Source organism: Puma concolor, chromosome A2 (genome assembly GCF_028749965.1).
Source record: "Puma concolor isolate L17-30 chromosome A2, mPumCon1.1.hap2, whole genome shotgun sequence".
Lineage (NCBI taxonomy): Eukaryota > Metazoa > Chordata > Mammalia > Carnivora > Felidae > Puma > Puma concolor.
Genome location: NC_141668.1, coordinates 150,734,079 through 150,754,646, shown reverse-complemented (window position 1 = coordinate 150,754,646; position 20,568 = coordinate 150,734,079). Strand labels below are relative to the sequence as shown.

The following is a 20,568-nucleotide window of genomic DNA, read 5'->3' as shown; positions in this document are numbered from 1 at the left end:
ACTTATAAGGCAGCGGCTCCACCCCCTGTAGGGCCAGGGAGGTGGGAGGAGGAGGGAAGGAGATGGGGGAGGGGCCCCTGCCATCCACCTGCTGCTTCTCTCTCCACCCGGGCTGGCCTGGTTAATGCCTCTGTGTCAGATTGGCAGGCTCCCCATTGGGGAGACTCTTTCCCAGCTGGGGTGTGGGCGGCTTACACAAAATGTTCACAAACCCAAGTCTCCAGAGATAGCCTGGAAGGGAGGTCAGGGGTCAGAGATCAGAGGTTGGTGGGCTGGCTAGAGGTCTAGCTGGGCTCTTCTTTGTTCCCTGTCCTTCCATTGCCCGTGACAGTCTCCATGATAAAGACAAACTGACTCTGGGCCCAGATCCCTGATACCAGGAAGGTCCAGCCCCCTGAAGCACTGGCCTGGCTCCCCAGCTCCCTTGGCAGGGCCCAAGTTGCCTGGGAGGGTCATTCCAGTCCAAGGGACTCCATGCTTTGGGTGGGGGCTGGAAGTCTGGCTACACTTCATAGATCTGAGGTTGGCAAAAGATGAGCCTAGCCTCCTCCACCCAGGCCTGTCCCTGTCTGGTCTCCAGGCCCCATCCCAGCTCACTGGGGCAGAGGACAGGATCCACTTCATGCTAGGGAACTCTCCCATTGCTGTGTCCCTCAGCCCTCCAGGCCCACCAGAGCTCCAGGGCCCAGAATGTCACCAGGTGAGTGGTGGGTTCTTTCCAGAGTTCCCCTCTGCACTCAGACCCTACACACACACGATCCCTTTGGGGCGAAGGTGGAGGTAGCGTGCTCACACCCTTACTCCCTCTAGCCTGAAAACCGATTCAGGGCAGGAGAGCCACAGAAGCCGGACAAGGGAGACACAAGGCTGAGGGGTTGAGTAGGGGTAAGTAAGGGGACCTCCCTATGCCCCCCATCCCACAGCAGCTCCTGTCTCTGCAGCCCCTCACCCACAGTACTCCACCCCAGAGCCCTTTACTCAGATCTGAGGCTCTAGGCACTAAGATTTCAAACTTCAGCTGGAGTTGGAGCTCCAAGGATTCTAGAAACTCCTGCAAATTAGGTCTCCCAGGTGGGCGAGCCTGAGCCCTTAGATAGTGGTCAGGAAACTTGGGGGCATTAGAGAGGGAAGGACCTGGCTCAGGCCACACAGCAGGCTGAGAACAGACTCTGCTCAGCCCTGGGCCTTCCTGTGACTCTCTTTATCTTCTGGGGCTCCTGGAGTACTGGGGTCCTGTCTCCCCCACCCCCATCTCATCCCTGCAAGGGAAACAGGTTGGCTCCTAGAGTCAGCATGAGAATGACCCAGGGACCTGGAACCCTGTCTCCCTGTCTCCATCTCCCCATAATACATATATGCCTCTTCCCAGGGCATATGCAATGTCTCCTGGCATTGGGCAAGCTATTTCTCAGGGAGGCCAGGGACTAGTGTCAGCCCACCCAGCCTCTGGCTCCTTGGAGAAACTTGGCTAAAGCCTTTCCCTCTTTGGGCCTCAGTCTCCTTCCGTGGGCAGGGAGCAGCCACCTTGGGTGTAACAGGCTCTATACGAGTGAGGTGTGCTTGTTCAGGGCCTGCCATGGTGGTGATTATGTCATGAGCCCTCAGAAGGCTGGAGCCCCTCTGCCTCTATCTCCCTGGGGAGATGTTTCAGCCTGAAAACCGGGCTGGGGGCCAACGTCTGGCTGAAGATTGGGTTGGACATAGCCTCTCATCTAGCATGTGGCCACCAGCTGTGGGCCTCCGGCCCACAGCTCCTCAGTCAGCCAGCTCACCCTGGGGGTCTCAGTTTAGCTAGGCACCCAGCTGCAGCTGCAGGGAGACCCAGGTCTATCGGAGCAGGATGCACAGGGCAGGCCACTCCACACTGCAGAAAAACAGCCTGTGGCGGGGGCTGGGAGCCCCAGGCCTACTGTTAACTTGTTGTATGGCCTCGGGCAGGTCTTCTCCCTCTTTGGGCCTCATTTTCCCAGTCAGGGAAGGGGGTAAGGATCTTCTGTGAAGGCCAATGCTTGCTGGCTGTAAGTTGGAAAACAGACTCCGAGGGTACCCTTGATACCTCAGATCAATGGGCTCAGCCACGAGCATCTTGTGCCACCTACTGGACGAAGAGGGAACTGCAGGAGGTCCTAAAGCTGCCCACTGTGTCAAGCCCTGTGCGTTGGCAGTGGGGCCACTCAGCAGAAACCAAAGACCCTGGAGCAGCAGGCAGCAACCAGACAATCATAATATGGAAAGGTAGGGGCAGTAGGAGACTCCAGTAATTGATTCTGATCAAGAAATCAAGGGAGGCTTCATGGAGGAAGCACTATCTAGGCAAAAGATGACACACAGTGCAGAAAAAAGGGAGAGGACTGAATACAGCAAAACAGTCAAATTAGGTGATGCATGTAGGGAGCTTAGTGCCATGTGCTGATGGGAACTTGTGAGCCCGTGGCCATATACATGTGTGATGTGCGTGCTCACACATCAGGCGCCACCAGGTAGGTATGTGGAGGGCCATAGTCCGGCCTCTCCCAGCTAGAATTCTGGGGTGAGCATGCCTGCAAGGAATGGATGCCTCTGGTTCCTCCCCAACCAACTTCATTCTAGAAGAGACATTGGGACAATCGCACAGGCTCCCCCTGACTCTGGACCTCTCTTTAAGGCACAGCCAGCCACCCCCCTACCCACATGTAACCTCTTGATAGCTGGTCCAGCCATCCTCCTGTTTTGTTCACAGAAAGCTTAACTCTTGGAGTTTCTCTCTTCTTTCCCAATCCCAACAGCATCCCACATCCCCCGGGTGCCCCCCTCTCCCCCCGGTTCTCCTCACAGACAACCACCTCCCCCTGCCCCCACATCAGCCACCCATCCTCCAGCTCACCACCAATAGGGAGGTAACCTTCGGCATCTCCGTTCAGAACATGTCTTCCCCTGGGCACCCCTTCCTGCACTCAGTAACCCTACTGCCACGGTTCTTTCTTCGTTGCCTCCACTCCAGCCCCTGTCTCCTTGTCCAGCTTGGATCCAGGGGGCCCAGCACTTAGAAGCAGACCCTTAAAACACTCCCCAGAGACGCGTTGCCACCCACCTTCTATAGGCTTGCCTCTGTGTCTTGCATTACCCTTTGCCAGCTTCACTGGGTTTTTCCCAATCATTCTCTGCCCCACCTCCTTCAATGAGCGTCCCTGGACTCCACATCTCCCTGCAGCGTCGGTGCATTTCCTGTAAGACTTCACCAGTACTGTCCATGCTCACCATTCTCCCCTTTGCCTTGCCTCACTCCTTTGATCCTCTCCAGTTGGGCTCCCATCCCATTGCTCCAATGAAACCCTCATGTTCAGGTGGCCAAGGCCTTAGGAGCCTCTAGTTCCCTAACCTCAGGGTCACCAGCCGCTTTCAATGCCCCCATCCCTCCCCCCTGAGCCCCTCACCCAGGGTCTCTCCCATGCCCCTGGCTGCATCTCCTCTCTTGGACAACCTATGCAGGATGTCCAGTGTCCAGTTGTGGGCCACCTCTCTCTATACTCTCTCCCCAGGGCCCTCATCCAGGACCAGGGCATCTCTGTTACCTTCTTACTCCGATGACACCTGAGTTTATAGTCCTCTTTCTGCCCTCTCACTTAGCTCCAGTCCCACTTTGACATCCCCACCATTCTGTCCCAGAGGTATCTCAACTTTGACATGGACAAAGGACTCTTCATCTCTTCTGTGATTGTCCCACCAGAAATGCACTTCCTCCAGGAAGCCTTCCTGGACCACTGGTCATCACATCTCTACAATCCCCATTCCAGCATAGACTGCTCTCCTCACTGCACTCATTGCTCTCTTTTGTCTTCCCAAGTTGATGGTAAATTTCATGAAATTAGGGATGAGGCTTCCCTCTGGAGGGTTGCATACAGCCCACGCCAGGCATAAAGTAGGTATGTGCTTAAACTGTGGAATGGCGCACTGGCAGGTGGGCCCACTGTGGCCCCACCTGCTCTCCTGGGATGTTGTCATTCCTAGGTGTACGTGTAGGTCCTTGAGTTCTCCTGCTCCCAAGGGTGGGCCTGAAGGGACCCCTCAGATCTCCCCTCAGGCCTCCCCAGGGACCAGGCAGCTCCTGTGGCTCTGGTCTCCACTGGAGGCATCCCCAGAATTCCAGACCATCTCCGGAATGCTGGGCCTGTCTGGAGAGTGCTAAGGCTGGGGCACAGGTGGAGAGGCCTCGGAGCGGTGGGGCGGAGCAAGGACAGCTGCTGGCATTCTGGATGGAGCCTACACACCGTGGCAGCTGTCGCTCCTGCAAGCATCATGCTGATACCTCCATGTCCTTGTGGCCCCACCCCAAGGCCAGTGCCACTTGCAGCCGCTCAATGTTCTGGCTGCAGCTCTGGCCCCCATTAAGCTGAGAGCCACCAAGTCTCACACTTCCATTCTGTCAGGGAGGGAAAGTGGGTCGCTGGAGCCTCTGAGGCTCAGGAGAACTGGAAATTGTACCCGTCTGGACCTGGTTCATCAGACAGAGTCCTGGCCTGGGAGCCAGGCTCTCTGCTCTCTGCCAGGCTCGCTGGATGACCTTGACAGGTCCCTGTGCCTCTCTGGGTGCTGGGGTCCTCACCTGGCAAATGGGTGAGTGGAAAGAGAATAGACGGTGTGTCCCTCAGTGCTAGGGAATCAGTGTTGCCAGCACGAAATGCAAGCAAGCAGACACATGGACTGGTACTACAGCCTACTGAGCCCATGTGGCATCCTGCTTCTCCACAACCAGAGCCGAGAAGGAGCTGGGCTGCTGTGCCGAGTGGCCTCCAGGGCCTAGAAGGGTGCCCTGTTCTCTCCAAGCACAGGACCTCTCAGCCAACTGGCTAACCAGAGCCACAGCCGCCAGGAGCCTGTTAAATGTGGATTCCCAGGCCACCACCAATTCCAGATGCTGAATCATCTGGACATCAACAGTCATAGAAAGGAGTCAGCGGGCCATGGAACATGGTAATCTCTAATCTAATCTAACCCCTCTGGCAGAAGCCTATGTACAGGGATGGGCAGAACACAGGCTCTGGAATAAAGCAGGAAGTGGTCATCAGAGCATCAGTGGACCCTGGTGGAGCATCCACAGCCCCCCAGGGAATGAAAGCCAGACACCAGGCCTCCAGGGAGCAGGGCTTTATTTGAGTTCCCTAGGATAAGGCTGGGGGAGGCAGTCAGTGAGGGCCCACGGTCGGCCAAGGACACACCCAAGCTCACATGCTGGGGACCCTGGTCCCTTACCCCCACCCCAGGGTCCGGCTGGAGTCGCCAGGTAGCACAGGCAGCTCTGGGAGAGGGTTGGTGTCTACTCCACCCCCTTCATGAACTCCAGGAACTCTGTGGAGAGAGAGACAGGTCTCGGTCAGAGAAGGGGGCTAGGCAGGGTGTGGGCAACGGGGACCCAGCACACCCCGCCCCTCACCGTCATAGTCAATGCGGCCATCGTTGTTCTTGTCACCATCCTTCATGAGCTCCTCAATGTCATCTTCTGTGATGGTCTCACCTGTAGCTTGAAGCATCACCTTCAGCTCATCCAGGTCGATGTAGCCATCAGCATTTCTGGGGGGTGGGGAGTGGGGTGGAGAGGGTGAAGGGGACCTCGAGAGCTCATGGTGGGGGCTAGATGAAGGGAAGAAGCAGCCCCACCCATGACCCCAAGAGGCAAGGCAGGGCCACTGGGAGGTGGGGCATCCCATTCCCCCATTGCACAGAATGGGAGACTGAGACCTTGACATCACAAACTGTCCCCCTTTCCCCAGCTCTGTTAGGTTCAGGGTCAGAGGTCCAGCGTCATGCACTCACTTGTCAAACATGCGGAAGAGGTCTGACAGCTCCTCCTCAGACTTTCCTTTGCTGTCATCCTTCATGCACCGAACCATCATGACCAGGAACTCATCAAAGTCCACGGTGCCACTGCCTACAAGGTTAGCAGCACAGCCATTAGTGAGGGACGGTTACAATGGTCTCAACATTAGACCCCAGTATTGTTGCTGCATCCTTTTAGCAATCCTGTGAGACGAGTGCGGTCGTTATCCCCATTTCATAGATGAGATTACTGAGGCTCAGAGAGGCAAAATAGTTCCTTCAAGGGCACAGAATAATAAGTGGCGGAGTCAGGACTCAGGTCCTCAGCAACCAGAGGGTGATATGGGTCTGGAGCCTGGGGCGGGGCGGGGGGGACAGAGGGGCTCACCGTCCTCATCCACCTCGTCAATCATCTCCTGCAGCTCCTCAGGTGTGGGGTTCTGTCCCAGCATCCTCATCACCTTGCCCAGCTCCTTGGTGCTGATGCAGCCATCCTCAGCGCCCAGCACGAAGATGTCAAAGGCTGCCTTGAACTCTGTGTCCAAGGTAGGGGGGAAGTGCAGAGTGGCCAGGGCTCAGAAGCAAAGACCCCAGAAGGCCAGACCCCTGGGGCCACCTGCCAACTTGCCCATTTCCCCCCAAGACCTCAGTGGGTCACACTGAGAGGGACCCAGCCTCTGGGGTCCTCATGCTCTCCCAGCCCAGCCCTGCTGTCCCCACACATATGTTTGGGCACTCACCATTTTTCTGCTCTTCTGTCAGCTGTTCTACCTAGAGAGGAAAAGAGGTCTCAGGACTCAGACTCAGGCCTTAGTTGCTTTTAAGGAAACCAACCCATTCCACAGATAGGAAGAGTGAAGCCAGGAATAGACAGGCCATTCCCAGGTCATAGTCCTCAGGCCTCCCTCCCTGTCCCTGAAGCCCTGAGGTGACCCAGCTGGCCTCACTAAGACTGGGCTTAGGGCCAGGGTGACAGGTGGGTGCCCCCTCCAGGGCCAAGGTGACCCTGAGTGACAATAGTCAGTGACCACTCACTCAATGCCCTTTTGGCCCCCCTTCTGAAACCCAAGCTGAGTGGCCTGAGGGACAGCTGTCCCTCAGGTTGGGACAATAAAACCAGTGTGGGGATGGGCAAAGCCACCCACAGTAATCTGACCGGGATAGCCACTGGGCTATTTTTAACGGGGGACAAAGTTAAACCTGGTGATTGTTCTGGGGACTCTGGCATGCAGGGGGTGGGGCAGCGTTATCTGGCCCCCTGGCCTGATGGTGCCTCAGAAGCCAAAATTAGTCCCCAGCCCCGCCAGGCCTTGTATGGGCACGGGGTGGAGGGCTACCCGCCCCAGATCCATGGACTCCTGCGGGATAGGCAGGGCCGCCCCCAGAGCCAGCTGTAGATCTTCCCTGCCCAGGAGGGGGGCTGCACTACCAGGGTGGAGGGAAGGGTTCCCTTGGGGACAGCTGTCTGTGCCGAATGTCCTTGTCTCTGGGGCAGGGGGAGGTCAGCAACACCCCCCTCCTGGGAGGGACTAGCATCTAAAACCCCTCTGTGACCCCAGGATGCTGCAGGGACTTGGGGTGACCACTCTCCAACCCTCACCCCTGGCTAAACCACCGAGACTTGTGCCTGCCAGGCCTGATGTGGGCTGGGGCCCCAGTTCTCTATTCCCTTTTCCCAGTCCCTCCCCTGTGGCCAGTGCTTCCCTGTCTACCTCAAACTTCAAAGCCCCTTCTCCAGCTTAGGATTCCAGCTCTCCAGCCCCCTCCTCAAACTCTTGTCCCACCCTCCACAGCATCTTCAGCCATCCAAGGAACTGGAGGTAGGTGGGGGATCGTGAGTGTGAGAAGCAGAATGTAAGGGGCAGGAAGGGGTCGGGGGGACAGGGAGACAGCAGCAGAGACTCGGAGGGACAGCTTGGAAGGAACAAAGAGATGGAAAAAGACTAAAAAAGGCAAAGGTCCAGAGACCACAGACACAAGTGAAGGGAGATGTGGCCGGAAGACAGTGACACAGACTACAGACACTTGGAGATGGGGACAGACATGATGCTAAAAGCTGTGATCTCCTCCACCCACCTGACAGCTTCTCTCCAGACCCTGAACCCCTCACTCCTTCCACACCCTAGAACTGGAATGCCAGATCCACCGTCCCCTTGAGGGCTTGGGCTGAAAGTGCAGGGCCCTTTCCTGGGTCTCTACCACCTTTGTGCCCACCCCCATCCTGAGTTGAGTGAGCCCCCAGTGGGCCCACCCACCCCAGCCCTGCCCAGCCCAGTCCCTCACCGCAGCCTTGTAGATGTCATCCATGCTGGCGGCTCACAGGGCAGGCTGCTGGCGTTGCCAGCCAGTCCTGGGCTTAAATAGCCCTGCCCCACCACATTCCTGCTGGCCCAGCCCACCCCTGCTTGCAGTATCCTCCACCCCCTCCCCCAGCCCTGGTGATCTCAGGCTGGCTTGAGTTCCTGTGTCCTCTGCCCAGTGCAGGGAGCAGAGGAAGGGCTGCAAGGACCACATCTTTCCCTCTCTGTCCCCCATGTCCCCCAAGGGACCCTCTGGAAAGGTTTCTTGAATGAATGAAAACATGAGCCGAAGACAGGACAGATGCTGCAAAGTAGTGGACCCCAATCTAGGCTCCTATACGCAGTTACTCAACTCCTATCTGATTAGAGAGGTGGGCAATATTATTCCCACTTTTCAGATGAGGAAACTGAGGCTCCTGGAGGAACTAGTGAGTTGCTCAAGGTATGACTGACTTGGTAGTCCCTGGCTTAAGTTAAACCTGCTGGGGGGGGGGGGGGGTTGGGGTGGGGGGGGTGCTGGCCAGCAGTAAGCAAGGAGAGGCTGTGCCAAGAGAAGCTTTGAAAGCCAAGCTCAGGGTATGGTGCTGTGTAACTGTTGGAGAAGGAAGTTATTATTTTTTTTTTTTTAGTTTTTTAAAAAGTTTATTTATTTACTTTGGGGGGGGGGATGCACACAGGTGGGGGAAGGGCAAAGAGAGAAAGGTGAGACACAGAATCCAAAGCAGGCTCCAGGCTGTTAGCACAGAGTCTGACAAGGGGCTAGAACCCACAAACCATGAGATCATGACCTGAGCTGAAGTCAGAGGCTTAACCGACTGAGCTACCCAGATACCACTGGAGAAGGAAGTTATTGACCCACCTTAGTACAGAGTGGTCCAGACCCCTTCAGCCAGGAGTGTCAGAGGATCCATGCCCAAGACCTCTCATCTCCCCAAGGAGTGCTCTGGGCTTGAGTAAGCTTCACTTAGTCATTCAATAAACACAGATGCTCTATCTGTGCTACTATCCCCTCCAGCTGGGTTACCATCTCCCTCTTCTGGGTCTGGGGGCTTCCCCAGTTAGGATTCTCTGTACCTGTGCTTCTCCCATTCCAGCACTGTAGTTTCTGTGTCCAGGGCCAGTCTGCCATCCCCTCCTTCTGAGCTCTGGTAGGGCACCACCTGGGGGTCTTGCACTCGATGGCCAGCACATAGCCCTCCCACCTACATGCAGAACCCCCACTTGATAACCACACAAGCTCCAGGCCTTGAGTGCTGGGCACTGCATTGATTAACCTCTTATGATAAAACAGCTCTCCAAGTCTTGGAGAGGTTAAGAACCTCTGTCCAGCTCGGGATCTAAGCACAGCTCATATGTCTCCTTCAACCCTCTCGTGTCCTACAGGGAATGAGCCTGAAAGCCAGGTTTGGCCTGTCCCTTTTCAGGACTGGGAAACTGAGGCCAGGTGGTGCAATGACTTGCTTTGGGTTGCCCGGGAGGTGCGGGATCTTCTGTCCTCCCTTCCAGGGCACCGAGTGGCAATGTACAGGACTGTCCCCGGCCCAGTGCATGTCTTCTTCCAGGCTGCAGGGAGCATCGCAAGACACAGATCACTTATCATACAAACTCTGAGGCCTCTACGGCTTGCGCACGCGCGCCTTTGGAGGCTGCTGTCAATTACACGCGAGGGGCGGGGCGAGGGCGCGAGGAGGAGGCGGGGCCAAGATGGCGGCACGGCGTGCGACGGGGGCGGGTGGGACGCCGACCCCGCCCCTTGCTCCTGCCAGTCTGCGACCGGCGGCAGCGGCTGCAGCAACGGATCCCGGAATATGGCGGCGGCGGCGCGTTGCTTCGGGCCCGAGCGAGAGGCCGAGCCAGTCAAGGAGGCGCGCGTCGTGGGCTCTGAGCTCGTGGACACGTATACGGTGTGCAGGGGGCGCGAGCGCCATAACTAGGGGTAGCGACTGGAACCCGAAGTCCGAGCCGAGAGGATTGGGGGGTATCTGGGCCCCGCCACCGGTGAGGAGGGGGTAGCGGGGGCCCCGATTTCGAGGAGAGGAATCTGGGGAAGGGGGTTCGGTTCCGCATGTCCGGAAACAGGGTCCCGGGTTGGGTCCAGGGAGGGAGCTTGAGGAATGGGTACATTTTCAGAAAAGGTTAGGGTTGGGGAGGATCTGGGGATAAAGGGGGTCTGCGGAAGACGGGAGTCTAGATGAGGCGGAGGCCCTTGTAGATCCTCTAGGCCTGGAAGGGCGCGGGCCTGGGAGGACGTGACAGGGGCTCCAGGAGGGGAGGGGTCTCAGATGGATGTAATCAGGGGAAAGGTTCGGGGGTCCCTGCAGGCCCTGAAGAAGAGGGAGCGGGGTCTTGATCTTGGGGGGGGGGTTGGGGTCGCAATTGAGATTTGCTTTAAAAATGACGGGGGGATCTGGAGCTCCGAGGCCCTAGGGGGGTCAGGCATTGACCAGAATGGGGGAGGAGTGGAGCCGTGACACGGGGGAATTGAGATGGTCACTCTGGACAGAAACTGTTAAGACCCAGGAACCTCAGGGGTCTTCATGGTTGGGGGGGGGGGGGCGGCTGTCGGGGCAGCAAGCCGCCCACACACTTCAATCAAAGCTGGGGAGGTGGAGAACAGAAAAGGGAGATGGAGTTCCAGACTGTGATGGAGTTGGGAGGCTTTTCTGGGTCTGGATGGGGTTGATCACCAGGTTGCTGGACCTGGTAGGCTGCCTAGCAGGGACTGGTCTTGGGGTGGGGGCGTGTTGAGCATCTCCCAGCCTCTGGTTCTTTGTTCCCTGAGGGTGGGAAGTGGTGGGGGTGGGGGGCTTTGGCCCTGCCTTCACCCCACCACTTTGGGCCTCATCCTAACCCTCCTCCTGAGGGTCATTTCCCTGGCTCTTTTTCCTTTCCTGGGCAGCAGGAGGGAGAGGGAAGCTGCCAGGCTGGAAAGAGGGGCTGGGGGAGGATCCTGGAGCAACAGGCCGGTCCTAGAGAAATGGCTGCTCTTCCTTGGAGGCTTCAGCTGAGTTGATTATTTCTCCTCCCCCTTCCCTGCATGCTGCAGAGAGGGGCAGGACACTGGGACCAGAGGGCCTCTCTAGGTGAGGGTTAAGATCTCTGAGCCGATGGCTGGCTGTCCATCACCCCTAAGCAGCATTCAGCTGGGACGTCAGTTCCAAAAAGCTCTCATTAGGAGGGGTTGAGGCCTTCCTCTGCATGGGTACCAGGGAAGTGGTGATCCAGGCTGACCCTACGGCTTGTCTCTGGCTGTGCTGAGTTGAATATTATTAACACACCTACATTTGTTGAACATTTGCTACATGTCACGCCTTGTACGAAGCATTTTACGTGAATTACTTTATTCGATTGTTAAGCCTATCAGATTTTAAGGTGGAAAAACTGAGGCTCAGAGAGAATTTAGGCTCCCAGTCACTTACATAAGCCACAGCCGGGAAATGGCAGAACCTGAGTTTTGAACTCAGGTCTTCCTTGACTCCAGGGCCCATTCCCTTAACTGCTAAGCTATATTGCCTTCTGCTAGGATTTGATTGTTCATCACTGCTCTTCCCCCGCCCTCCCATCAACTTCTTAGTACTTTGACTCCTGGCTCAGCAACAGAAATCATAGCCATGAACCAGCTGAAAGCTTTGGGAAGGGACTTGCTTCTAGGATATAGTCGGGGCACCTGGAAAAATATACAGCAGAGAAGCTAGTCCCTCCAGACCCCACCCTGTTATGCCTCCCCTGGAAGGGTGGCCTTGCCTGCAGCTCAGGTTGGAGGCTGGAAGTAAAAAAAAAAAAACAAAACAAAACAAAAAAAAACTAAAGAGATGGCTTGATAGGATGGTCACCTTTTTTGTTCCTCACTGTTGGACAGAGCCACAGATCGATTCCATGTGCCTGCCAGCCAGTGCTAGGACTGGGGAGGAGGTTGAGAGGGGGTCCTACTGTTTAGGGTCAGATGTGGAGGCTAACAGGCAAGGGCAGCCTAGCTTTGGCCTGGGTGCTGGGACCGTCTGGGTGGCCTGCAGCTATCGCTGAGGGGAGAACTAGGCTTTCCTTGTTGCTGGCTGGGCAAGGACTATTGGTTTTCCCTTGTAGGTTTACATCATCCAGGTCACTGTTGGCAGCCATGAATGGACAGTCAAGCACCGCTACAGCGATTTCTATGATCTGCACGAAAAGGTAACTCTTGAGAACTGGGGATCTGTGTCTCAGGGCTTGGGGTGGGGGGGGGTGCTTTTAGGCCAAATTCCCATTGTGCCACACATTAAATTTAGGGCAAAACCGGCTCTGTGCCTATAATGTTTAGTTTCCTGGAGAGGAAACAGGTTTGAACTTGTTTCACCTGACTGTAGCTATTCCAGAGCCTATACTTTAATATCCAGCTGTGATTCCATTTCTTTCTTTGTTTTTGGGTAGAGCTGCCTTTCTCTGGGTCATTTGCAACATGAGTGTTTTAAAGACAGAGTACCGCCCTGATTCTTTTCCATTCTGGTTTGGAAAAGATGATGGTTTTTAGTGGCCTGGAGGTATTTTCTAAATGTCTCCACAGTCTCCAGATGGAGCTCCTTGTCTGGGATTGTAGTGGTATTTCTAATCCTAGTTGACTCTGATGAGGCCAAGTTCCAGATACACTAGTTTGGTCACTAATTCTGACACTGCTGCCAAGACGGGTTGTGGAAGTTGTGACAGGCTCCTGTCCTCAGGCTGCTTGCCTTGGTCCTGCACCATTGCAGAACCTCTTGGTCTGTGGTTGACCGTGCTTCTGTTTTCTTACAGCTGGTTGCCGAAAGGAAAATTGATAAAAACCTACTTCCGCCCAAAAAGATAATTGGGAAAAACTCGAGAAGCTTGGTGGAAAAGAGAGAGAAGGATCTGGAGATCTACCTGCAGACGCTCCTGGCCACCTTCCCTGGTGTGGCCCCCAGCGTGCTGGCCCACTTCTTACATTTTCATTTCTATGTAAGTTCCTCCTAGTAAGTCCCCTTGCAAGCCTGCAGCCACCACAGCTCAAGGCATAAATCAGTGTTCAGTCTCAGCTTTCAGGAGAGGTGGGCTGGGGTTTGACCCCGAGGTTAGAAAGATGTAGGAACATCACCGGGGTGGGGACGGGATATGGGCAGGAGCATGTTTGTTGACAGATTTGCTCTAAATTAGCCTGTAGCCACAGACAGGTTTTCCTTTACCACATGGCATTTTGTTGAGCAAAAACAGCCTGTGGGTGTTGAAGCTAGTTTTCTGTCCAAATGGATGCGGGTAGATTAGAAACAGCTGACACCTGGCACAGACTACCATTTCGTTGTTGGTTTACAGCTCAGGACTAAGGAGTCAGGCTGTGTCAGCAGAATATTGCTATCTGAGGGCATCTTCAGGGTCCAGGGTGCCGAGTGTCCACAGATAGATAGACTGCAGTATATGCCTTGGAGCGGCTCTGTACTCCCTTTGGATAGAGGAACAACTTTCATGGGCTGCTGGTGACAGGACGAGCTGTCACACTTCACACAGGGAAGTTCAGCTGTGTGAAACTCAAACATTGAAAACAGCTAACAATTCCACTTCTTCGAATTTATTCTAGTGGGGGAAAGTCAGGCCACTGTGAAAAGGATATAGGTATGGGTGGCTCAGTTGGTGGCTAAGTAGGTTGAGAATCTGACTCTAGATTTCGGCTCAGGTCACGATCTCACTGTTTGTGGATTCACACTCCGCATTGGGCTCTGTGGTGGCAGTGTGGAGCCTGTTTGGGATTCTCTCTCCCTCTCTCCCTCCCTCTCCCTCCCTCTCCCTCCCTCTCCCTCCCTCTCTCCCCCTCTCTCCCCCTCTCTCCCCCTCTCTCCCCCTCTCTCCCTCCCTCTCTCTCCCTCTCTCCCTCCCTCTCTCTCCCTCTCTCTCTCTCCCTCTCTCCCCCTCTCTCCCTCCCTCTCTCCCCCTCTCTCCCCCTCTCTCCCCCCTCTCTCCCCCTCTCTCCCTCCCTCTTTCCCTCCCTCTCTCCCTCCCTCTCCCTCCCTCTCTCCCTCCCTCTCCCTCCCTCTCTCCCTCCCTCTCCCTCCCTCTCTCCCTCCCTCTCTCCCTCCCTCTCCCTCCCTCCCTCCCCCTCTCTCCCTCCCTCCCTCCCCCTCTCTCCCTCCCTCCCTCCCTCTCCCTCTCTTTCTCTCACTGCCCCTCCCCAGCTCGCCCATGCCTGCCCCCCTTCTCTCTCAAAGTAAATTTAAAAAAAAAAAGGAATAGAAAAGAAAAGGATATAGGTACATTCCAGGATAGTAGCAAAATACTGAAGACTATCAAAAGTCCAGTGGAGGCGGTTTTTTAATTTTTTTTTTTTTTCAACGTTTATTTATTTTTTTTGGGACAGAGAGAGACAGAGCATGAACGGGGGAGGGGCAGAGAGAGAGGGAGACACAGAATCGGAAACAGGCTCCGGGCTCTGAGCCATCAGCCCAGAGCCTGACGCGGGGCTCGAACTCCCGGACTGCGAGATCGTGACCTGGCTGAAGTCGGACGCTTAACCGACTGCGCCACCCAGGCGCCCCTGGAGGCGGTTTTTTAAAAAATCACAGGATTTTTGATCATGTAATTGGATATTCTGCTAGAAAATGATGGTGTAGCTGTGGATTCATTGACAAAGGAAAATAAGTATATTACTATATGAAATGAGAAGGCTATAAAATGGTCCTGTTTTTTGAAAATAGGTTTATGTGGGAATATTTGTCCAGGAAAATTCTGAAAGATCATATACCACAATACTAAGAGTCATCTCTGGGTGATAGGTTTTTGGATAATTGACATTTAATCGTTTTCTCTCTACGTGATGAAGATATAAAAGAACCCATTCCATTTTCAGGCTTATCTTTTAGGAAGGGACCTGTAGGTTGTGGCTTTAAAGGCTCCAATAATGTTTAAAACACAACTTTCTTGAAGTGCTTTCAGAGTAGGACAGTTGAACCTTTCTTAGAGTGCTAGATAGAGCCTGGAAATTTGGTGATAATGCTAGTATTGGGTCACTAAGCTTGGAGGGGCTGTGAGGAAAAAGGGTGACATTTACAGATGGCATGTATCTATATAAATGCTTTGAATTTTATTCAGCATATACCAGTAGTGTATGTGGCTAGCAGTTTCCTGTTGTAGGTATTTTTTTTTTACATTTTCTTTCTGTATGTGAGGAAAAATTTCCATTCCTTATGGGAGTTTTTCAGAGAAACTATCGGTTAGTATTTTAGGAAATGCTGTTCTTTAAGAAAGCTTTGATTAGTCATTAAAGGCTAAAACTTGATAAGCAGCCCTTTGAAAGTATAATTCATTAGTTAAGACCTAGGCCTTTGAGGAACAAATCTCCTGGCTACCTCAGGTTTGCCCAGCTCTGAGCATGGAAAGGCCTGGGCTGCTCTTCTGAGATAGGTTTGCCTGAGGTAGGCCTGGGCTGGCCCACATCTGAAGTTCTGGTTTGAGGCATGCTCTACCGTTTGGAACATATCGGACATATTAAAATTACTGTTATCACAAGGGCCCATGGGAGTGCCTGGGTGGCTCAGTCGGTTAAGTGTCCAACTTCAGCTCAGGTCATGTTCTCGCAGTTTGTGAGTTCGAGCCCCTCATCGGGCTCTGTGCTGACAGCTCAGAGTCTGGAGCATGCTTCGGATTCTGTGTCTCCCCCCTCTCTGCTCCTTCCCCAGCTTGCTCTCTGTCTGTCTCTCAAAAAATACAAAATAATAAAAAATAAAAAAAAAGAAGAAGGGCCCTGGGTTGTATACATGCAAGGATTTTAAAAAAGTAATTGACCCATCATTACCTTAAATCCTGGTTTCTCAGCCGTGGCACTGTTGACCTTTGGGGCTGGATGATTGTCATGAGGATTGTCCTGTGCACTGCTGAGCAGCATCTCTGTACTCTGCCCCCTGGACGCCAGTAGCCGCCCCAGGTTGTGACAACCAAAATGGCCTCACGCATTGACAAATATTCCCCTGAGGGACAAAATTGCACCTGGTTGAGAACCACTAGATCTTCAAATGAGTTTGAACAAACAGGACCTGAAAGATTTGTCAGCCTTTTCTGTAGGCTGGATGCTCTAAAGGGAATGTTTCTGCCGACCTTTGTCCCATCAGCATCCTCACTGAAATTGTTCCCAACGTGTTCCACTTCTTGTGGGGCTGACGTTGGACAGGTCTGGCTCAGGGAACCCTACTTGTCCTGAGCCTGGTTTTTTGTTTTTTTGTGTTTTTTTTTTTTTTTTCGTTAAAATAGAATTCACATACCATAGAATTCACTCTTGTAAGGCATACAGTTCCTTGGTTTTAGTATATTCACATAGTTGTGTGGATATCACCACTGTCTAATTCCAGAACATTCATCATTCTGAAAAGGAACTGTGTACCCATCAGTAATCACTGATGTACTTTCTGTACCCCATGGATTTGCCTATTCTGGACATTTCATATAAATGGAATCATACAAATGTGGCCTTTGTGATGGGCTTCTTTTGCTTAGCATGATGCTTGCAAGGTCCATTTGTATTGTACTCTGGTCCTTTTTTGGCTGAGTAATATTCTGCTGTTTAGATGTACGACATTATCTTTCAGTCGACGGACATTTGGGTTTCCACGTTTTGGCTATTATGCATAATGCTGCTGTGAACATTCACATATGAGTTTTTATATGGACCGTATATTTTCCTTTCTGTTGGGGATATATAAAGAGTGGCATTGCTGGGTCCTGTGGGGAGCTGCCAAAATTTTTCCATTTGACATTCCTATCAGTAATATACAGGCTCTCTTCCCCCTAAATCCTTGTCGAACTTGGTAGTGTCCACTTTTTTTGATAGCCATCCTAGTGGGTGTGAAGTGGTGTCTCCTTGTTTTGATTTGCATTTCCCTAATGAGGCTGCCTCTTTTCGTATGCTTATTTGTCATTTGTACACTGTCAGTGGAGAAATGTATTCGGATATCCTGGGCATTTTATTTTTTCATTTTTAATTAAAAATATTTTTTTCAATGTTTGTTTATTTTTGAGAGGGGAGAAAGGTAGGGGCAGAGAGAGGGGGAGAACAATACGAAGCAGACTGCAGGCTCTGAGCTGTCAGCACAGAACCCCATGTGGGGCTCAAATCATGACCTGAACCGAAGTCAGACACCCAAACCAACTGAGCCATCCAGGCGCCCCTCCTTGGCACTTTAAAAAATTAGGTTACTTGTGTTTTTGTGGTTGAGTTTTGGAATTTTTTAAATATATTCTGGGTATTAGACCCTTATCAGAAATGTGATATGTAAATATTTTTCCCATTGTGCAAATTGTCTTTTCATTTTCTTGGTACTGTCCTTTGAAACACGAAAGTTTTAGATTTTGATGAAGTTCATTTCATCCATTTTTTTTCCTTTGGTCACTTATGTTATTGACGTCCTTAGAAAGCATGGTCTAATCCAAGATTACAGAACTTTAGAGCTTTGTTTTCTTCTTCTAAGACTTTTATGGTTTTAACTCTTATATTTAGGTCTTTCATCCACGTAGTTAGTTTTTGTTTATCGTGTGAGGTAAGGGTCCAACTTCATTCCTTTGCAGTGTGGATTTTGATGGCAAGGCAAGAAAGCAGTTCATCTGTCTGTGGCCATCTCTGAGCCGGAGAACCCAGGGGCTGGGGCAGCCCAGCCGCCTGTGTTGCAGTGAGTGGGTGGGTACACCTCGGCACTGGGCCTGTTGCTGTGCTGTTTCCCTCCAGATAGCTGTGGCTCAGTACTCCTGGAACTCTCAGTGACAAACCTCATCCCAACACCCCCCAAGCAGAGGTTTTCAAATTCAGTGAAATGGAATCCCACAGAGAATTTTAGCACACCATTTTGAGGCAGGATGTCAACCAGTGGACTTAGGAGGCAAGCCGCTTCCTGACTGTTTCTTCTAAGTCAGTCATTTGACCTCTCTGTGTCTCAGTCCTTCCTTTGTAAGCTTGGGGGTGATGTCCCCCAAGCTTGAGAATTGGTGGAGACAGTGCAGTGAAGGTAAAGAGCCTGGAAGAGCAGTGGGCCCATGGGGGCTCACCAAATGCCATCCATTGCTGGCTGCCCTGGTAAGGAAAGGCATCCAATTTTTGTCAAAGGTGGCATTTCTGTCATTTTCTTATTTTAAAGCCAGTTGTCTAGGACGAAGGTGCTTTATGAAATTTGAAATCAGGAGCTCTGATAGGACTGTTACCACCTTAACATCAGCCTTAGTATCCGCATCCATTCTTTGTCTCAGTGGCAAGGTACTGAGGCTGTGAGTGGTAGTAGATTTCTCTGCAGCATCCTTATGGTCTTGGAGCTCTCCCCAGTAAATATTTAGCCTTGAATGTCTCAGTGGGGAATTTTTACTTAAAGCCGAATTGCACATAACATACCTGTCTCCTGCTAGAATGCCTCATCACAGTCATGAAATAAGAGCTATATAGGGCCCGCCAACCCTTAGCATGTGTGTGAGTGAACCACGTAGTGACATGTGATGGCGTCCCTTGTTTGTGCCCTGCTAACAAGTACTCTGTGCTCTGCCCAAGCAGAAGCGTCAGACTGGTCTGGGGTTATGTCTTGAGCACAGGCACGTGTGCTGTGGGGTGCACTGGGTTGCAGGGTGCCACGTGCACAGACGTAGCTTTTGATCTACAGCCTGACTAGTTTGTGGCGCGTTTGTGTGCAGCTCACACTGCTGCCTGAGGGCGTACACCAACACGTGGTCCTGGTAGGCGGCTGATTGACTGGTCTAGCACCCATTTAGGGATGGTTGTTAATGGTTTTTAAACATACCTAATTTTACTGAAAAATGTTTTGAGGTATAAAGAATGTCTTTTTTTAAAACTGCATTTTGGGGTGCCTGAGTGGCTTAGTCAAGTGTCACGGCTCTTGATCTCGGCTCAGGTCATAATCTCCCATTTTGTGAGTTCAAGCCCTGTGTCAGACCTTACGCTGACAGCACAGTCTGCTTCGGATTCTGTCTCTCCCTCTCCCCCACTCACACTCTCTTTCTATCTCTCTCTCTCAAAATAAAGAACTGTAAAAAAAAAAAAAAAAAAAAAAGCATCTCAATTCAGACATTTGTGGCACCCCAAAGCACTTTAGGTCCCCTCCACCCAGATTGGGTGAGGTGTGTGGGAGTCACCTTTCCCTTCAGGTGACCTAACAGAATCTGCAGTGGCTTAGATGGGGGGGGGCACTGAACCCCATCCCCACCCTCCCACACCAGGAGAAGGCCTGATTCTGCTCACCTTTGCTCTGCACACAAGGCTACAGCTTAACCAGAATACTCTTAGGAGGCCAGCAAAATGCTTCTGTTAGGAGACTTGAACTCTCAATTCAGGGGCCAAGATGTTCCTTTTTTCCTGTCCCATGAAGTCTCCCCAGATGAAGATGAGCCTGGGAGACAAAGTGTTGCAGCAGTGTGCACTTCCTGTGCCCCAAAGAGTGGGAAAGAAATTGTCACATAGTTTGCTGCTTAGATTGCCCCGAAGTAAAACCCCTGCTCTCTGCTTAGCATGAGCCCTTGGCCCTCACTATCTCTCTCAGCTTTCTGTGTTTTCTGGAAATGCCAGCCTTGTCCTATTGGCAGGGTTGGCATTGAAGCCAGCTGCCCAAAGAAATGCAACATTATTAGGTCAGATGGAGGGCAGGGAGCCCTTTCTTGCAGGAGACCTTTGGGATCCCCAGGGTCACTACTAGCACAGGTCAGAGAGTTGCTGCTCAGGAACCTGCCTCTTTCAGGACTCACCAGGTGATGCTCAGGCAGCAGACTTAACTTAGAGACGGGCTGTGGCTCTCAAAACTATTGGCAGAGAAACGAGCCTTTGGACCATTCCAAGCTCTTTCTAATCTTCAGTTCTTCACAGCAGTCAAGGAAATTATAATGGAGTTTAAGTTGTTGCAAGAGACTGAAGTTGAACTTCACCATGAATGGAGAGCCTCTCTCCTCCCTAGCTGGAGCCCTGTCCTGCTCAGAGCCTGTGTTGTCCTGGTGGCCCCTTTTCATCTGACCTTTCGTCTGCTGGGGCCACATTTGCTCATTTTTCTCCCTTGGGCTTTTTGTCCATTTGTGATGCCAAAGGGGCTTATTCTCGTAGAATATGTAAACTGAATTTTAAGCAGCTTAAAGAAATAAACACATTTAAAATTTTTTTTTTTCCAACGTTTTTTATTTATTTTTGGGACAGAGAGAGACAGAGCATGAACGGGGGAGGGGCAGAGAGAGAGGGAGACACAGAATCGGAAACAGGCTCCAGGCTCCGAGCCATCAGCCCAGAGCCCGACACGGGGCTCGAACTCACGGACCGCGAGATCGTGACCTGGCTGAAGTCGGACGCCCAACCGACTGCGCCACCCAGGCACCCCAAGAAATAAACACATTTTAAAAAGCCAGTATAAGGTACTGAAAGAAAAATTAGAGGAATATTTATATAATCCTGGGGTTGGGGAAGAGCCCTGAAGTCACGAAGAAAAAGAAGCACAGATTAAACAACTTTTATAAAATGGAAAAATCTCTGTGTCAG

At 52.4% G+C, this 20,568-nt stretch overlaps 2 protein-coding genes across 5 annotated transcripts in view; one reads left to right on the top strand and one right to left on the bottom strand.

Annotated features, from left to right (window-relative positions):
* Window positions 1–5,109: 5,109 nt before the first annotated feature.
* TNNC1 (troponin C1, slow skeletal and cardiac type) lies at window positions 5,110–8,204 on the bottom strand. The gene is made up of 6 exons (XM_025916239.2): window positions 8,077–8,204; window positions 6,534–6,564; window positions 6,182–6,328; window positions 5,791–5,905; window positions 5,411–5,547; window positions 5,110–5,325 (listed from the first exon to the last, which is right to left on the bottom strand). Exons 1-6 carry the CDS (start codon window positions 8,098–8,100, stop codon window positions 5,294–5,296), a joined length of 486 nt encoding a protein of 161 aa, XP_025772024.1. The 5' UTR covers window positions 8,101–8,204; the 3' UTR covers window positions 5,110–5,293.
* Window positions 8,205–8,359: 155 nt separating this feature from the next.
* Window positions 8,360–20,568, top strand: part of NISCH (nischarin) — a 35,190-nt gene continuing 22,981 nt past the window's right edge. For 2 of the 4 annotated variants that reach the window (XM_086698030.1, XM_086698032.1), the window contains exons 1-3: window positions 9,860–9,997; window positions 12,177–12,260; window positions 12,858–13,040. In XM_086698030.1, the coding sequence (XP_086554156.1) occupies window positions 9,902–9,997; window positions 12,177–12,260; window positions 12,858–13,040 (363 nt within the window). In that variant the 5' untranslated portion in view covers window positions 9,860–9,901. Of the gene's footprint in view, window positions 8,536–9,859; window positions 10,092–12,176; window positions 12,261–12,857; window positions 13,041–20,568 lie in introns of those variants that run through there. The other 2 variants (XM_086698029.1, XM_086698031.1) reach the window with 2 other exon arrangements.

Coding starts and splice junctions, on each gene's coding strand:
- TNNC1 (XM_025916239.2), bottom strand. CDS start 8,100: ATGGATGACATCTACAAGGCTGCG. Junction 6,329..6,533: donor GACAGAAGAGCAGAAAAATG/GTGAGTGCCCAA, acceptor CCTTGGACACAG/AGTTCAAGGCAGCCTTTGAC. Junction 5,326..5,410: donor TGGCCGCATTGACTATGACG/GTGAGGGGCGGG, acceptor CTCTCTCCACAG/AGTTCCTGGAGTTCATGAAG.